General features: G+C 41.2%; 1 protein-coding gene and 1 long non-coding RNA gene across 3 annotated transcripts in view; both read right to left on the reverse strand.

The window, feature by feature from the left end:
• Positions 1-12,921, reverse strand: part of HEMGN (hemogen) — a 38,949-nt gene extending 26,028 nt beyond the window's left edge. The window contains exons 1-3 of one of the 2 annotated variants that reach the window (XM_019949019.3): positions 12,583-12,921; positions 11,986-12,091; positions 8,364-8,482 (exon numbers count right to left, since the gene is read on the reverse strand). In XM_019949019.3, coding sequence (XP_019804578.1) covers positions 8,364-8,439 — 76 coding nt within the window. In that variant the 5' untranslated portion in view covers positions 8,440-8,482; positions 11,986-12,091; positions 12,583-12,921. Of the gene's footprint in view, positions 1-8,334; positions 8,483-11,985; positions 12,092-12,582 lie in introns of those variants that run through there. The other variant, XM_019949020.3, reaches the window with a different exon arrangement.
• Positions 267-5,134, reverse strand: LOC141278993 (uncharacterized). The gene is made up of 3 exons (XR_012332601.1): positions 4,543-5,134; positions 2,985-3,050; positions 267-304 (listed from the first exon to the last, which is right to left on the reverse strand). It is a non-coding gene; the product is annotated as an uncharacterized lncRNA (long non-coding RNA).
• Positions 12,922-15,788: the final 2,867 nt, after the last annotated feature.

Raw genomic sequence — 15,788 nt, forward strand, 5'->3', positions numbered from 1 at the left:
CTCCCTTACCTCCTCAGAGCAGTCTCTCAGAGCTATCTGAGAGGTTTCGTCCTGGGCTTTCATCCTCAGTTTTGTTAGCCAAATAAAGCATAATTCTCAACTTTTAGGTTGTGCATTTCTTCAGTCAACATGACAAAAGAAAAAAATGGCTAATGATATTAAGTAAATGAAAGAGATCCATTCTTACGACTTGTTAAATGTTTCCATATAATTTTTCAGACCTCATAGCATGTTAGGGCTAGGAAAGACCTTGGTTACCTCCTCATGCAAGTTGGAAATAGGGCAGGGGAATTCCAAGGTGATCCTGTGGAAGAAATAGGGATCAGGAGCTAAAGAGGAGAGATCAGGAGTAGGGAACAAAGTCTCCCAGGAGCGGATAGAATGCATAAGATAATAAAGAGAGAAAGGGTAGCTTAAGATGATTATCAACCAGCATTTGGGAAACCCCCTACCCAGAAGAAAGGCCAGAGGAAGGCAAGAGAACTAGGAGATGGGAGAGTCCCAGAGCAGGGCAAGATGCCCCAGGGCATGCATTAGCAACCGGGGATACACAGAGTTTCAAATTAAAGCGCACTTCAAAGCTTCCCACAAAAACCAGTTGCAGTGCCTTGTCCCATCCCACCCTGACAGAGCTCCCCAGAGGCAACTACTGCCAACACTTTTAGCTATTTCTTCTGATGTTTACCTCATATTTATAGACACATGCTCTGTTCTATGTCTTGGTTTTTCCACTTTAGACATTATCTATTGACTTCATATTATTAGAAGACTAGGATTTAGCTCTCGGCTACCACCTCTGAAAGCCAAGTGGGCACTAGTAAACTGGAAACCAAGTGACCCATCTTAAAGGGAGGCAGCTGCTATTCGGCGGGTTATTGCCAGGGAATGTAGCTCTGCGATGCAGAATGTGTCAAAGTATGTTCATTTGTAAGTAAGTAAAACAACCAGAAAACTGACTTAACGATGAAGCTCACACTAAAAGTCCAGGTAATTTAAGCTTCAGGGTTGGTTTGATTCAGCAGAGCACCAGTGTTATCAAAGCTGACCTTGATGTGAGATGGCTAAGGACAAGTCCCAGAGCTCCTTGTCCATATCCAGAGAGATACAGGTCACTTCTGGAAGCCTCTTTCTCAGGAGTCCTAGCAAATCTCTATTAATCTGGATTGAGTCTTATGCCGGTAGGAGATACTATGAGGCTCAGCCCAGGTCCCCTCTTCTGGGGCAACACATCCATCCCTCAGCTGCTGGGAATAGTCTTGCTCTGAGCCTTAGGAAACCACTTCCCCCAAGGTTTTACACCCCCTTCCAGGGTGCAGCCTGAGGCCTGTGACTGGCTGATGTGGGAATACAAATGTCTGGCCCCCTTACTTCAGTTTGGGACAACTCTGAAGGGCCATCCCCATTCCTGAGTTCCTGGGATCAGCTGAGGCTTTGGTTGTAACTACATTGCACCTACTTTGCTGGTCGGCTTCTCTCCACCCCCAACCTTGTCTTCTTCAGGTCCCCATAGGTGTGTGTCCTAAGGACACTCCTCAGTAAGCCTTCTGCATGCAGCTCTCCATCTTGGATTCTGTTTCCAAGGAACCCAGTCTTTAAGCAGTGCTTGTTTCTGAATCAACAAAGGTGACAAAAGGTAGGGCTATGCTGATGAATTAGGACTAGTTTGCATGCCCTGCTCTAGAACCAGGGGTGGGATCAGCCTCTCCCAACAGCACATAGGCTGAGCCAGAGAGGATAGGGACTGGAACAAAGCCTTGAATTGTTTACTAAAAAGGGAAGAATCATATTGGGGAGGCAGCTGCACAGACCTTTTGATCTTTCCAGAAAAGTCAGAAACAGTTTATGTAAACAAACAAACAAAAAACTCATGATGTTTTAATGTCAAAAACTAATTGAGATATTTTTAAACACTATTAAGAGCCAACAAGTCATGGTCTAATACTGCCTGCATTTCAGCAGTTTGCAACCTTGGCCAGAGAGAACATAGGTGTAGTTTGTAGCCCCAGAGAGCTAAGCTGGCACTAATAGTGATCATGAAGTCAAGATTTCAGCTCAACCTAAGGAACAGTTTCCTAATGATTTGAGCAAGATGAAAACGGAATGAAGCACCTCAGGAGATGAGTTCCTTGGCAACAAAGGCCATTGTTTTTTTGTTTGTTTTTTTTTTAATTTATTTATTATTTTTGGCTGTGTTGGGTCTTCGTTTCTGTGCGAGGGCTTTCTCTAGTTGCGGCGAGCGGGGGTCACTCTTCATCGCGGTGCACAGGCCTCTCACTGTCGCGGCCTCTCTTGTTGCGGAGCACAAGCTCCAGATGCACAGGCTCAGTAGTTGCGGCTCACGGGCCTAGTTGCTCCACGGCATGTGGGATCTTCCCAGGCCAGGGATCGAACCCGTGTCCCCTGCATTGGCAGGCGGATTCTCAACCACTGAGCCACCAGGGAAGCCCCAAAGGCCATTATTTGAGTCTTGTTAGAATTTGAACTATATGATCTTTGAGTTCCTATTCATTGAATAGGAACTTTATCCATAAAAAGTAGATATCCATATAAAGTGGATCCACTTTATCCATATAGAGTGGATATAACTTTATCCATATAAAGTGCCGTGTATACATAAAATACCACTGATACACCCTTTGGCTAATGTCAGTAGCAAACAGCAATGGGATTGCACCAATGGTTCTACTGAAACACAGCTCAATTTTCTTTTCTGGAAAACACACTCCATTTGACTCATTGCTTCTGGGTACTTCAGTATCAAAGGAAATAAAAGGTGAAAAGAGAAGCATGTGATTCTTTGCCCTGCTCCTGTCTTAGATACAAAAATGTCGCCAGCAAATCCTTTACAGATATCACATTATGAGACCCTCTGTTGCTTAGAAGTTAGCATTATATTCTAGCATGTCAGAGCTGGAAGCATCTCAAAGATCATGCAGTCTAACTCTTTCATTCAATAGAAGACACAGAGAAGAGAAGGAACACACCTGAATGACACAGAAAAGCCAGGACCAGGATCCAGATCTCTTTACTCTCGGAGCAGAGTCCTCTCACTGCAACCCAAAACCCATTTTTTGTCATTAAAGTGAAATAATTTGCTATTGTCAGCTATCCTGGAGTGATAGGACTTCTGGGCTAATGGACCTCAAGATTCTCACAGACAGGAGGTAGCCAGGCTCTGTCCTTTTCAGCAGTCTAGAATGCCTAATCATTTGTAGAGATAGCTTATTTGATTCTGTTTAGGATTTTCTTTTTAAAAGGTAATATGCTCACATGGTTAAAAAAAAAAAAGGTGTTCACTAAAAGTTTAACTCCCACTGCTTCCCCCATCCCTCATACCCCCTCCTACAGGTGATTTCTCTTATTAGTTTCTTGTGAACCATTATAAGAAATTTGAAGTCACTTCCCTTGATTCTCAAAACGATCTGGTAGGGTGGGGATATTTACTCACCTTCATTTCACCTATGAGGAAACTGAGACTTAGGGAGCCTAAGCAAGTGAAAGAATGATAGACTAACCAAGTCCAAACTCAGTGTTCTTTCCGCAATTTCACTATGCCTTTCAATAGCTGCGAGGTGTATATAAAAGGTACAAGTGGGCATGGAAGGCAGGCTGAGCCACTGAATCAGAGCTCCTTAAAATTCCCAACAGGACAGAGCTTGCAGAAGGAGTGACTGGCCCAAGGTGAAAGAGAAGAGGGACCCACCAGGCAGATGTCCACCCGGAAATAGCATTTGTTTCATCCTGCCCCTTCATCCCATACACCTAATCTGTCACAAAGCCCTGTCAAGTTTTCCTGTGAAATATTTATCCCATCTGTTCCTCCTTTTCTCTTTTCACAGCAAAAACTCTGGTGCAAACTTCAGTTACCTCACATTGGGTTATTGTCACAGGCTTTTAATTGGTCTCCTGGTGCACAAATAGCTTCAACCTAAATGAGCATGTATTACATCCAATTTCCATTTATAACATGTGGGTAAATGATGCTGGTCCTTCATAAAGCCTAAATTTTAATCTTTCAACTCCACTCAGTGGAAACAACCTCATTAGTGTGTTAGTAAAAAGGGTCATGTAAAGAAGTCTTGCTCCAGCTCAGAAACAAGGCCGGTCTTGAGAAAGAAGAGACTTGTTAAGAAAATGAATAAATAGCCATGTTATTCATACACTGGAATCGTACTCATCAATAAAAAGAAATGAGTTACTGATGCATTCAACAACCCAGATGAATCTCAAAAATATGTTGAGGGAAAGAAGTCGGACACACGAGAGTACAGGTGTATGATTTCATTCATACGAAGTCCAAGAACGCGCAAAATCGTCTCTTGGGGATATAATTTAGAACAAGTGTTGCCTCTGATGGGGCACTGGAAGGGATACAGGGGGATGCGATAGCAGTGCTTTCTATCTTGAATGGGGTGTTGGTGAACACCTTTGTTAAAACTCACCAACTATATGCTTAACATCTGTGCATTTTACTGTAATTATTCCTGAATTTAAAAGAGAGAGAAAGAGAGAGGAGAAAAAGAGAGTGAGAGGGAGGCCGACCTGCTCAGGCTGTTGTAGAAAGAAGAACCCAGATGTCCAAACACAGTGGCTTCTGAGTGGCCCCCTGCACTCTCTCAACTTCTCTCTAAAACACATCAGAGGGGTGGGAGGGAGGGAGGCGCAAGAGGGAAGAGATATGGGGATATATGTATAGCTGATTCACTTTGTTATAAAGCAGAAACTAACACACCATTGTAAAGCAATTATACTCCAATAAAGATGTTAAAAAAATAAAACACATTTGAAGACATCGGGAAATTAGGAATCCCCCAACACTGTACAAAATCTGACAGAAATGTAATGTCAGAGTCTTGGCAACATCTCTACCCTTATAAAGTGCACGTTGCAGCTGTATGAAGAAAATCCAACCCAATTTTGAGCCCCTATCACACCCACCTCCATCCCAGGAGCAGAGTGCCCCAGAAAAGGCGTGAAGGCCCTTGGCCCCTCCCACACTGTCTGTCCTCTGGGCTCTGGGGACCTCCAGCCCTTTCGGAATAGATCTCAGGCAGGCAGAACACCTTTTCCCAGCATCCACACCCACTGTCAGGGGCCACCTCTAACAGCTCGCAAGCTTTTTGATTTAAATTTCATTTGTTTCCGAGTAATACAAGGAGAGAGTTTTAAACGCAAAAAAAGACTACTACGGAGCTTGTTACCAAAACAGCATGCTCCTGCCTGGCCCCTCCCACTTTCCTCCCTCTTCTCCAGAGACAGCAACTTCAATTCTTTTAGCTGTCGTCTCTGGTGTCTGCCTTCTTTTATATAAATAATGTGGTTATATTACATCCAATGTTTTTTGAACATTAAATATTGACTTCCTACTATGAAAAATAAGGATTTAGCTCTCAGGTCCTCACTCCCACACAGCTTTGACTTCCCACCTCCTTTCAGTGTTGGTTATTTATGTTATGTGACTACATAATGTTTACAGATGAGCCATATAACATATTGTAATTATATTTCTTGTACAACTTTTTATTTTTCCTGGAGTTAAGAATGACCTCTTTTTATTGTTTTCATTTCTCTGTCAAAGCTGCAAAGTCACCTCTCAATGCGGCTGCACAGGAGGTAATCTTCATGTTTATTTTCCAGCATACCCCCTGGAGCCCTTGTCCTCTGTTTCCATCTGTATTGGGTTGTCCTTGAGGCCCACTACAGCTACCCTTAAGGGAGGGTATCCTCCAGTAGCTTCCTGAGAAAGGGTGCGTGGAGGGTTAATATTTTGAGATCTTGAATGTCTGAAAATATTTTTATTCTTCTCTCACTCTTGAATGACAGTTTGGCTGTGTGTTAGGTTCTAAGAGGAGGATCCTTTTCCTCAGAAGCCATCACCTCCACTGTCTTCTAGTTCCCCGTGGTCTATTAAGTCTCACATCATTTTGATTTTTGATTCTTTCATTATGACTTTTTTTTTTTTTTTTTTTTTTTTTTTACTGTACGCGGGCCTCTCACTGTCGTGGCCTCTCCCGTTGCGGAGCACAGGCTCCGGACGCACAGGCTCAGCGGCCACGGCTCACGGGCACAGCCGCTCCGCGGCATGTGGGATCTTCCCGGACCGGGGCACAAACCCGTGTCCCCTGCATCGGCAGGCGGACTCTCAACCACTGCGCCACCAGGGAAGCCCTCATTATGACTTTTTTCTCTCTTAGGACACTTTCAGGATCTCTGGTTTTCTGATTTTCATTATAATATGCCTTGATGGGCCATTTCAACCTGGAAATCCAAAGGAATTGTGTTGTATTATTGCTTGATAATTTCATCCTTTACAGCCGTAGGTACTGAAAATACTGGCATTTGGAGGTCTCTCAATGGAAATGCCTGCTTGCTTCCTGATCACCATGGAGTGATACCCACAAGTTTCTAAGACCTATCAGTACATCAGCGCTTCCAGTCATCTGTTTAGCCCCTCTCTCGTAAATATGAACGGACATTCAAGGATGGTCAGATACTCAGGAAAGACTTGTGAAAATTAACAAAAGGAAACCTCACTAAAATGGAGCTGGGAGGCCAGAGGGGGAGCTCTCATGTACATACCACGCAACATCCATAGAGATCCTGACAGGTAGAGACCTACCTTGCATCTCTAGCAAGAAGTGACACTACTATACCACCTTGGGAGGAAGAAAGATTTCTCCTTGCCTGGCAACAGCTCAGCCAGTGAAAGGCCACTATATTTCAAAGTCCCAGTTTCCTCCAATGGACTTTTTGTTTTTAACAGCCACTCCCAATTTCCCCTTCTCTATAAAAGCGTCTCCTTTCTTTTTCTTAACTAGACTTGCATGTGGTTCACCGTAGTTGTGTGTCCTGAGGTGCAATTCTTTGCTGCTCCCAAATAAACTCGTTTTGCTGTTTTATTGTTTTGGGTTAACAGACTCTAACACTAGAGCCAGAAATCTGAGTTAGTAAAAAGGAACTTGGAGAAAATGGAGACAATTCAGATATCAGAATAAAACTTTATCTTCTCAAAGAGAAGAGATGTTACATCAATGAAATAAAAACAGGATGCTATGAAAAATGAATAATTATAGAGACAAAAAAGTGCCCTTGGAAATTATAGCTAAAATAAAAGAAATTTGGTTATCTTAGATGTTCACTCTTAAACCAGTCACTTTGGACTTCCCTCGTGGCACAGTGGTTAAGAATCCGCCTGCCAATGCAGGGGACATGGGTTCAATCCCTGGGCCAGGAATATCCCACATGCCGCGGAGCAACTAAGCTCCTGCACCACAATTACTAAGCCTGCGCTCTAGAGCCTGCGAGCCACAACTACTGAAGCCTGCGTGCCTAGAGCCCGTGCTCTGCAACAAGAGAAGCCACCGCAATGAGAAGCCTGTGCACATCAACGAAAAGTAGCCCCTGCTCACCGCAACTAGAGAAAGCCCACGCACAGCAATGAAGACCCAACGCAGCCAAAAATAAATATTTTTAAAAAATAAAAAATAAACCAGTCACTTTCCTCAGAAAAGAATCCTCCAATCTCCTGCCTTTGGAGATTAGCTATTAGCATTCTGGAACTAAGTGGGGAAAGGGGAGTTGGAGGGGTATCTCGCCATTTGGGATGTAGACTTCCACTTAATTCCCTCCATTTTATTTTTTCTCTCTTTCTTGAACTCTGATTAGTCGGATATTGGACCTCCTGGACTGATCCTTTGATTTTATTTGTCATTTAGTATATTTCATTACCTTTTTGTTCTACTTTCTGGGAAAATTTCCTCAACTTTATCTTTAAATCCTTTTAAGGATTTGGGAGGATGTGGAGATAAGCATATGAGTTAAATCCATCATGACTAACCAGAAATCCTTCTGATATCATTTTACATCTTGACTGATGGTACAGCTGACTCTTGAACAACACAAGGGTTAGGGTTGCCAATCCTCCCTGAAGTTGAAAATCCATGTATAACTTTACAGTTGGCCCTCCACATCCAATCTGCATCCACAGATTCAATGAACCTTATATTGTATAGGACTGTAATTTGTATTTATTGAAAAAAATTCACGTATAAGTGGTCCCCCACAGTACGAACCTGCATTGTTCAAGGGTCAAGCATGGGGATTTCCCTGGCTGTCCAGTGGTTAAGACTCCACACTTCCACTGCAGGGGGCACAGTTTCAACCCCTGGTCAGGGAACTAAGATCCCACACGCCGCATAGTGAGGCCAAAAAAACAAGGGTCAACTGTGTATTCTTCCGGGGAAGAATGATAATAAATAGGGAGGGAGATAATATGGAGGGTAGCATAGGACTAGTGTGGCACTGTGCATTCTGAAAGGTATGTTCTCTACTTACCTACATGGTTAATGGAGATGCACTCTCACCTGGGCCTGGTGTCCCCAAGTCCAGTGCCGCTCTGAGCCCATGTCTCCAGAGAATAAACTTCTGGTCTTCTGTCATTTGTCCACTGGCTTTCCATTTGCTAAACTCTCCCAGAGGGGTACTGGTGAGATAGAAAAATAAGTGAACAGAGAAGGAGGTCCAGAAATAGACTTAAGAATATGTAAGAACTTAGTACGTGTTAAGGGTCACATTTCATGTTCATTGGGGGAAAGATGATTACTTAACACATGGTGTTGGGACAAGTAGCTAACCATTAAAAATAAAGAAAATTAGACCTTTACTTCAAGGCATACATTAAAATATTAATCTATATAGATTATCGATTTCACATAAAAATGAAACCAGAAGTATCAGATGAAAATATAGGTGAATATTGATATAGTCTTGGGGTGGGGAAGGCTCTCATGACATGAGAGCAATAAACATAAAGATCAATTTTATCCTAAATAAAAATTTGAAATTTTTCTTCATCACCCTCCCCTGTATGTGTGTTTGTGTATGTATATATACATACATAAATAAAATTTTAAAGGCAAACAACAAGTGGGGAAAATAGTTTGAACATGAATGGCAGACTAAGGGTTAATATTCTTAATATATACAGAGCACTTATTAATAAATAATTTTAAAATACCAACAGGACATAAACAGGTAACTTATAAAGGAAAACAAATTCCTTATAAATATCTGAAAAAATATTCAGCCCCATTAGTTATATAAACAAGTACAAATTAAAGATGAGATATCATTGTCATCTTACCTAATTGATAAACATTTTTTACAGTTTTATTGAGATGTAACTCAGTTACCATAAAGTTCACTTCTAAAGTGTACAATTCAGTAGTTTTTAGTATGTTCAGAGAGTTGTGCAACCATCACTACTATCAAATTCCAGAGCATTCCTGTTATCCCAAAAAGAAACCCCATACTCATTAGAAGTCACTCCCTATTACTCCCAGCCCTTGGCGACCACTAATCTATTTTCTGTCTCTATGGATTTGCTTTTTTTAGACATTCCATATAAATGGAGTCATACACTATGTGGTCATCTTGCCTGACTTCTTTCAGCTAACATAATATTTTTAAGGTTCATCCATGTTGAAGCACGTATCAGTACTTTATTCCTTCTCATGTCTGAAAAAAATTCCATTGTATGTATATACTACATTTTGTTTATCTATTCTGTTATGGATAAACAACCAAAATGTCCAGTTTATGGACATTTCGGTTGTTTCCAATTTATGACAATTATGAATAATGCTGCTATAAACATTCATGTACAAATTTCATATGGACATACATTTTTATTCTCTTGGGTATATAACTAACAGTGAAACTGCTGGCTCTATGTTTAACTTTTTGAGGAACTGCCAAGCTGTTTTCCACAGCAGCTGCACCATTTTACATTCTCACAAGCAATGCACAAGGGTTCCAATTTTTCCACATCCTCACCAACACTTGTTGTCCATCATTTTAATTATAGGCATCCTAGTAAGTGCGAAGTGGTATCTCATTGTGGTTTTGATTATCATTTCCCAAATGCCTAATAACATTAAGCTTCTTTTTGTGCTTATTGGCCATTTGTATATCTTCTTTGGAGAAATGTCTATTCAAATTCTCTGCCCATTTTTAATTGGGTTATTTGTCTTTTCGTTGTTGAGCTCTAATAGTTCTTTATCTATTCTGGATACAAGTCCCTTATTAGATATATGATTCACAAATATTTTCTCTCATTCCATGCATTGTCTTTTCACTTTCTTGATGGTATCATTTGAAGCACAAAAGTTTTAAATTTTGATTAAGTCCAATTTATCTCTTTCTTCTTTGGCTTCTTGTGCTTTTGGTGTCATATCTAAGAAAGCTTTGCCTAATACAAGGTCATGAAGATTTACTCCTAGGTTTCCTGAGTCTTATAGTTCCAGCTCTTGTATTTAAGTCTATGGTCCATTTTGAGTTAATTTTTATATATGGTGTGAGTCAGAGGTTCAACGTCTTTCTTTTGCATATGGCTAAATGAGTCCAAGCACATTTTGTTTAAAAGACTATTCTTTCACATTGAATTGTCTTGGCACCCTTAGGTTTTCAACCTTGACATTAGTTGAAAAATGATTGACAAAGATTTTTAAAAGATAATACCCAGTTTAGGCAAGACTGAGGGGAAGTCTTACACACTGCTAATGGGAGCATAAAAGAGGAACAGCATCTGAAGGGCAATTTGCCATGTATATCCGATTTGAAAAATATGTACTCTGATTCAGGAGTTGTACTTCTAGGCATTTATTTCAAGGAAGATGTTACGTATAATGGTGAACAACTGGAAGTAACCTAAATGTCTATCAGTAGAAGACTAGGTGAATAAATTGTGCTATCATTTCATCTGTACACTGAAATATGATGCAGACTTTAAAAATGATGAAATGATTTATTGACTTGGAGCAATTCCTGTGACCTACTGCTAAGTGAAAAACAAAAGCATGTTACAAAGTGCTCTTTATAGTAGTATTCCACTTTATAATATATTTTACTTATGCATCTACATTCATAGAAATAGCTCACTGTTAACAAAAATGTTAACAGTGGTTGCTGCTAGATAATGGGATTTTGGCTGGCTTGTATTTTCTTCTTTATACTTTTGGTGCATTTTATGTATGTGCTACATGAATATATATTGTCTTTATATTCAGAAAAAGAAAAGCTATTTTCATTTTGTAGAAGAATGTCCTCAAGGAATATATATTGTAAAAGACTATTCAATGGTAAATATTTTCATAATATGTTAACTGAAAAAAGCAGGTTATAGTATCCCACTTAAAATTTTTTTAATGTAATAGACACCATATTTCCTAGGTACTGTGATACTTTTTTTCCACCACTTACTATTTCTGAAATAAAAATGTCTCTTACAATCAATATGAATATTTAATGTAGTGGTTCCCCCCTCCCGGCCTGCCTGAAAAGCTGTTATTAATGAGATGAGGCTTCTGGCAATCTGAGACTTGAGAAAGTGCCATATGTGTGTAGAGAAAAGACTGGAAGAATAGACACCAAAACGTGAGCAGTGTTTAGCTCTGAACTGAGATTTTTCTTTTCTTTTTCTTTCTTCTTTTCTTTTTTTTTTTTTTTCTGGTTAAGTATAGTTTCCAAGTTTTCTGTAGTACGTGCATAAATAAACATAAAGAAATCAGGAAACCGGCTGCCTTGCTTTTCAAGGAAGAAGCAGAGTGTGAGGGTATTTGGGACTTTGGGCCTTTACCAAAATAAGAGACTAGCAAATTAGGGTGCACACAAACCACCTTGCATGCCCACTGAGGGGCCCCTGGCTGGGCAGGAGCTGGCAAAGCAAGCTTGAGAACAGATGGTAGAGTTCGGTCAGCGGGAGCAGGGCTCTTGGATCAATCTTAGTTCTGTGTGGACAAGGAAATCCCTGTGAGGTATGAGTGAGTCCAGATGGCGGGGATGCTGGCTAATTATGGAGGAGAGGGATGTCCAACACCGCGGGGCCACACAGATATTTTCCAGGAGTATGTTCTCAGTTACTCAAGAGAGACCAAGTCCTGCATGAAACAGAAAATGAGTCCATCCTTTTTGAAAGTCAAAACTTACATTGATTAGAGAATTCCCTGGCGGTCCAGTGGTTAGGACTCAGCACTTTCACTGTGGTGGCCTGGGTTCAATCCCTGGTCGGGGAACTAAGATCCCGCCAGCAACTCTGTGCAACCAATAAATAAATAAATAAATAAATAAATAAATAAATAAATAAAACAACTTACATTGGTTTGAGGTGAGCCCATACCTCAGCCAAAAGGGCAAGGTAACTACAGGAGATGAAGGGCATGGAGCAGAAGTGGAAGACTAATGGCCACAGCAGAACTTCGATAACCCCTGAGGAGGCTAGCAAGCTCTGGGCCTCAGCTTAGAAGGGAGGGACTCTGCCTTGCAGCAACTGTGACTGGGGCACAGAGACAGTGCCAGGCACAGCGCCAGGTAGGAGCTTCACCCACAGGATCATGTCTAATCCTCATAACAGTCCCCCGAAATAAGCAGCCTGAGGCTCCTAGAGGTTATGTGGTTTGTCCCAAAGCACACAGCCTGTAAGTGATGGAGTGGATTCCCACATTACTAGAGTCCATCTCTAAAAAGGGAAAAACATTGAGCAAAGTTAACACTCATATTTGTCATGAGTATTAACTCATTACTTACCATAGTGTTAGCTGGAAAAACAAGTTTCAAGCAAAAATCTTCAATCTGATCCCAATATTGTTTTTTTTTAATCGTGAAACATAATTTTCTTTTTAAATTTTGTGGCTGCGTCACGTGGCATGCGGGTCTTAGTTCGCCAACCAGGGATGGAACCCGCGCCCCCTGCAGTGGAAGCGCAGAGTCTTAACCCCTGGACTGCCAGCGAAGTCCCCCCAATATTGTTTTCTTAAAAACTATGTATAATATAGAAAAAAAAAAGCTGCAAGGATATACACCTTAATGGTGGATATGTTTCAATAGTAGGAATCTAATTTTAAAATTTAATATTTTCTTTAGTTTTTTCTTTTTTTTAACTTCCTCTGCACCCCCTCCTTGAGCATGTAAATCTTCTTAAGGCAGAGAAAACAAAAAGGCTTTTCAGAAGCAGTTGTGAGGACTAGTGGATCAAAGTTTTCAGAAGCAGTTGTGAAGACTAGTGGATCAAAGTAATGAGAATGAATTACAGTGAGATTTTAATGACAGAGAAATCCAGGTTCTTACTAGCTATGTGAGTTCCACTTGGCTTTGCTAAGCCTGTTTCCTAAACAATAAAAGGGAATTATAGTCTTGTCCCCGTGAGCTGGTGCCAGGATTAACTGAGATGCAATGTACACAAAAGTCCCAAGCACAGTACTTGGCATAAGGATAGTGTTTAATAAATGTTAAACCCGACTCTTGGTGGTCATAGCTCTTCCTTGCTGCCCCAGGAAGGCCACGCACCTACAGCTGTTTCAGAGAGCAGAACGGAATCTGGCTGTCTTGGCAGGGGCCCCTTACTGGACCTGCAGCTGCCTGCACACCTGACACTTTCCCCTTCTCATTTTTTTTTTTACCATCTGGTGACTAACAGGATCTTATTCCTTAACCCATTTTCACCCAACTACTTGCCTTCCTCTCTCCGTTTGTCTCAGTGTCTCAGCTGTTTCTAGGTAATATTTTTGAGTACACGTGACATTATTTCAACATAACACATTTGCAGGGCACCTATGTTCTAAAGATGGCCCCAGGCTCCTGCTCTCCATTCATATCATCCAGAAATATTTGTATGAGCTCAGTCTCGCTGAGAATTTAGATCCTTCAACAACTCCCACGTGTTGCCTAGCTGCTATAACAGGCACACAGACCATACTGTGGAGACTCAGCGGACGGATTTACCAGTGTATGCAAATGTGTATGGGAGAGGAGGGAAAGAATGGAAGTGTTTAATATTTAGAGTAATGATTTCTTCACCCCATCTTATGCATCACCTTCATAGACTGTCTTTCTTAAAGAGAAAAGGTGCCGATTCTGGTAAACTGGTTTCAAGACCAGTTAAGCCAATGCCTGAGTGGGCCTGTTTCATCTTCAGATTTGCTGAAGTCTGTTCACAGACACAAAGTTTGTGGAAGGCTCTGATCATCTGATGACGTTGCTGAGGCAGTGGGGTGGAGAGCAGATCCAAGGAGTTACAAACTAGCTCCGAGTGTTCTCAGACATTTTGGAGCTTACTGGAATACACACATTCTGATTAACAAGCAGTTTTAAGGGTCAAAGGAGTGCCAAAACCAGGCATTGTTTGATATCTGTATTACTTATTAGGTAAACATTAACATCAATGGAAGTAAAAGAGATTTACCCATAGTTCAGACTCCCTCACAAACTAAGATGTTTTCGCTTTTCCTTATTCCCTTCCAGTCCTTCAAATCCATAAATCCAAAATCACGATAATGATTGCAGCTTAGATACAGTTCAATATTCTACTTCTTTCTCACACCCAGATGCATACACAGAATGATGTTAAGTACAGCAATATTCACAACCAGGACAGTTGTGACAACAGCCCCTTCAGGCCTGTGGACTGACAGTCCAGTGGAAGATGTTGGCAGGGCAGTGAGACACACCCTGTTCTGCCTGTGTTATTTATGCCTTTGGCAGTGAAGCCCCTGACAAAGAAGCATGTCACTGGAACACATGCTCTTTGTTCACAGAGGTGCATGCCAGCACCGGCTGTGTCAGAAGGGACAGTGCCGGGTCTGTAGTCTCTCTTCTGGCTCTTTTGCTTTCTTTTTATTTGCTGCACATTGTGGCTATGTTTATTAATTACTTTGTAGCTTAATCTTATAAAACACACATTTATCTTGTGAGTTCTCATACCGTTGAGTTGGTCATAAAGAGAGGACAGGATCCCAAGATTCTGCCCTCTTTCTCCCTAAGGATTGATATCACCTCCCCCACAAGCCACCAGGTTCCCACTTTCTCTAGCACAGAGCTACCACGGCCCAGTCTCCTTCAGCATCTCCCCTTTACCTACAAGATGGCGCCTGCAGCCTCTGTTTGGTATTAAAGCCTCTCTACAATTGTTCCCAACCTACTGTTTCAAAGCAGACCCCCATGCTACGATTTCATTCCACACAGACCGATAGTGTAGCAGAAGAGACACAGGCCTTGGAGTCAGGCCCATCTGGGTTTAAACCCTAGCTCCACCTCTTGTTGGCCACACAGCTTCAGTTCCTCATCTGTAAAACGACTAAAATACAATCTACTTCACAGGGTCGTCTGAGCATTAAATTAGAAAGAACGTATTAAGCCCTAAAAGTGGATGCTCAATCATTGCTTGTTAGCTCATGGAACTAATTTGCTAGTTTTTTTTGTAAAAGCCTTCATCTCATGGCCCTGCGGTTCTCATAACCTTACAGTTACAGACCTAGTGTAACATCCCGAAGAGCACTTCCCTCATCATTTTCCCGTCACAGAGATGACTGCTGAGACTAACCTTTTAAATACAAGACTCAGGAAACAACATACTAGAAAGGTTCTTTTTTGCCTTTTTCCATAATCCTTCTAAAACTTTTTTGTTTTGACATTTTAATGCATCTGATATTTTAAAAATTGATATAGGTAGTTTTGTTTGCCACTAAATGAACTTAGGTGAAATGGAAGAGTGCAGTCTTTCTTAACTTGAAGAAAACCTTAGGTTAATGCATAGAATTGTAAGTTTTTCTCTCTTCATAAATTGTTCTCAATCTTGGAGCCTCTTGTCCATACTAGAATTAAGATGGTATCTGATTTGACACGTGACGTATTTACTTATTTTAAGCTGAATGTAACATTATTTCTCTGAGGTCTGCAAAGCCGACTTAGTGCTCTAACCCTGTCTCTCAGGGAGCTCTCTGAGCCAGCCCATTACA

This window comes from Tursiops truncatus, chromosome 6 (assembly GCF_011762595.2).
Source record: "Tursiops truncatus isolate mTurTru1 chromosome 6, mTurTru1.mat.Y, whole genome shotgun sequence".
In the NCBI taxonomy this organism is placed as follows: domain Eukaryota; kingdom Metazoa; phylum Chordata; class Mammalia; order Artiodactyla; family Delphinidae; genus Tursiops; species Tursiops truncatus.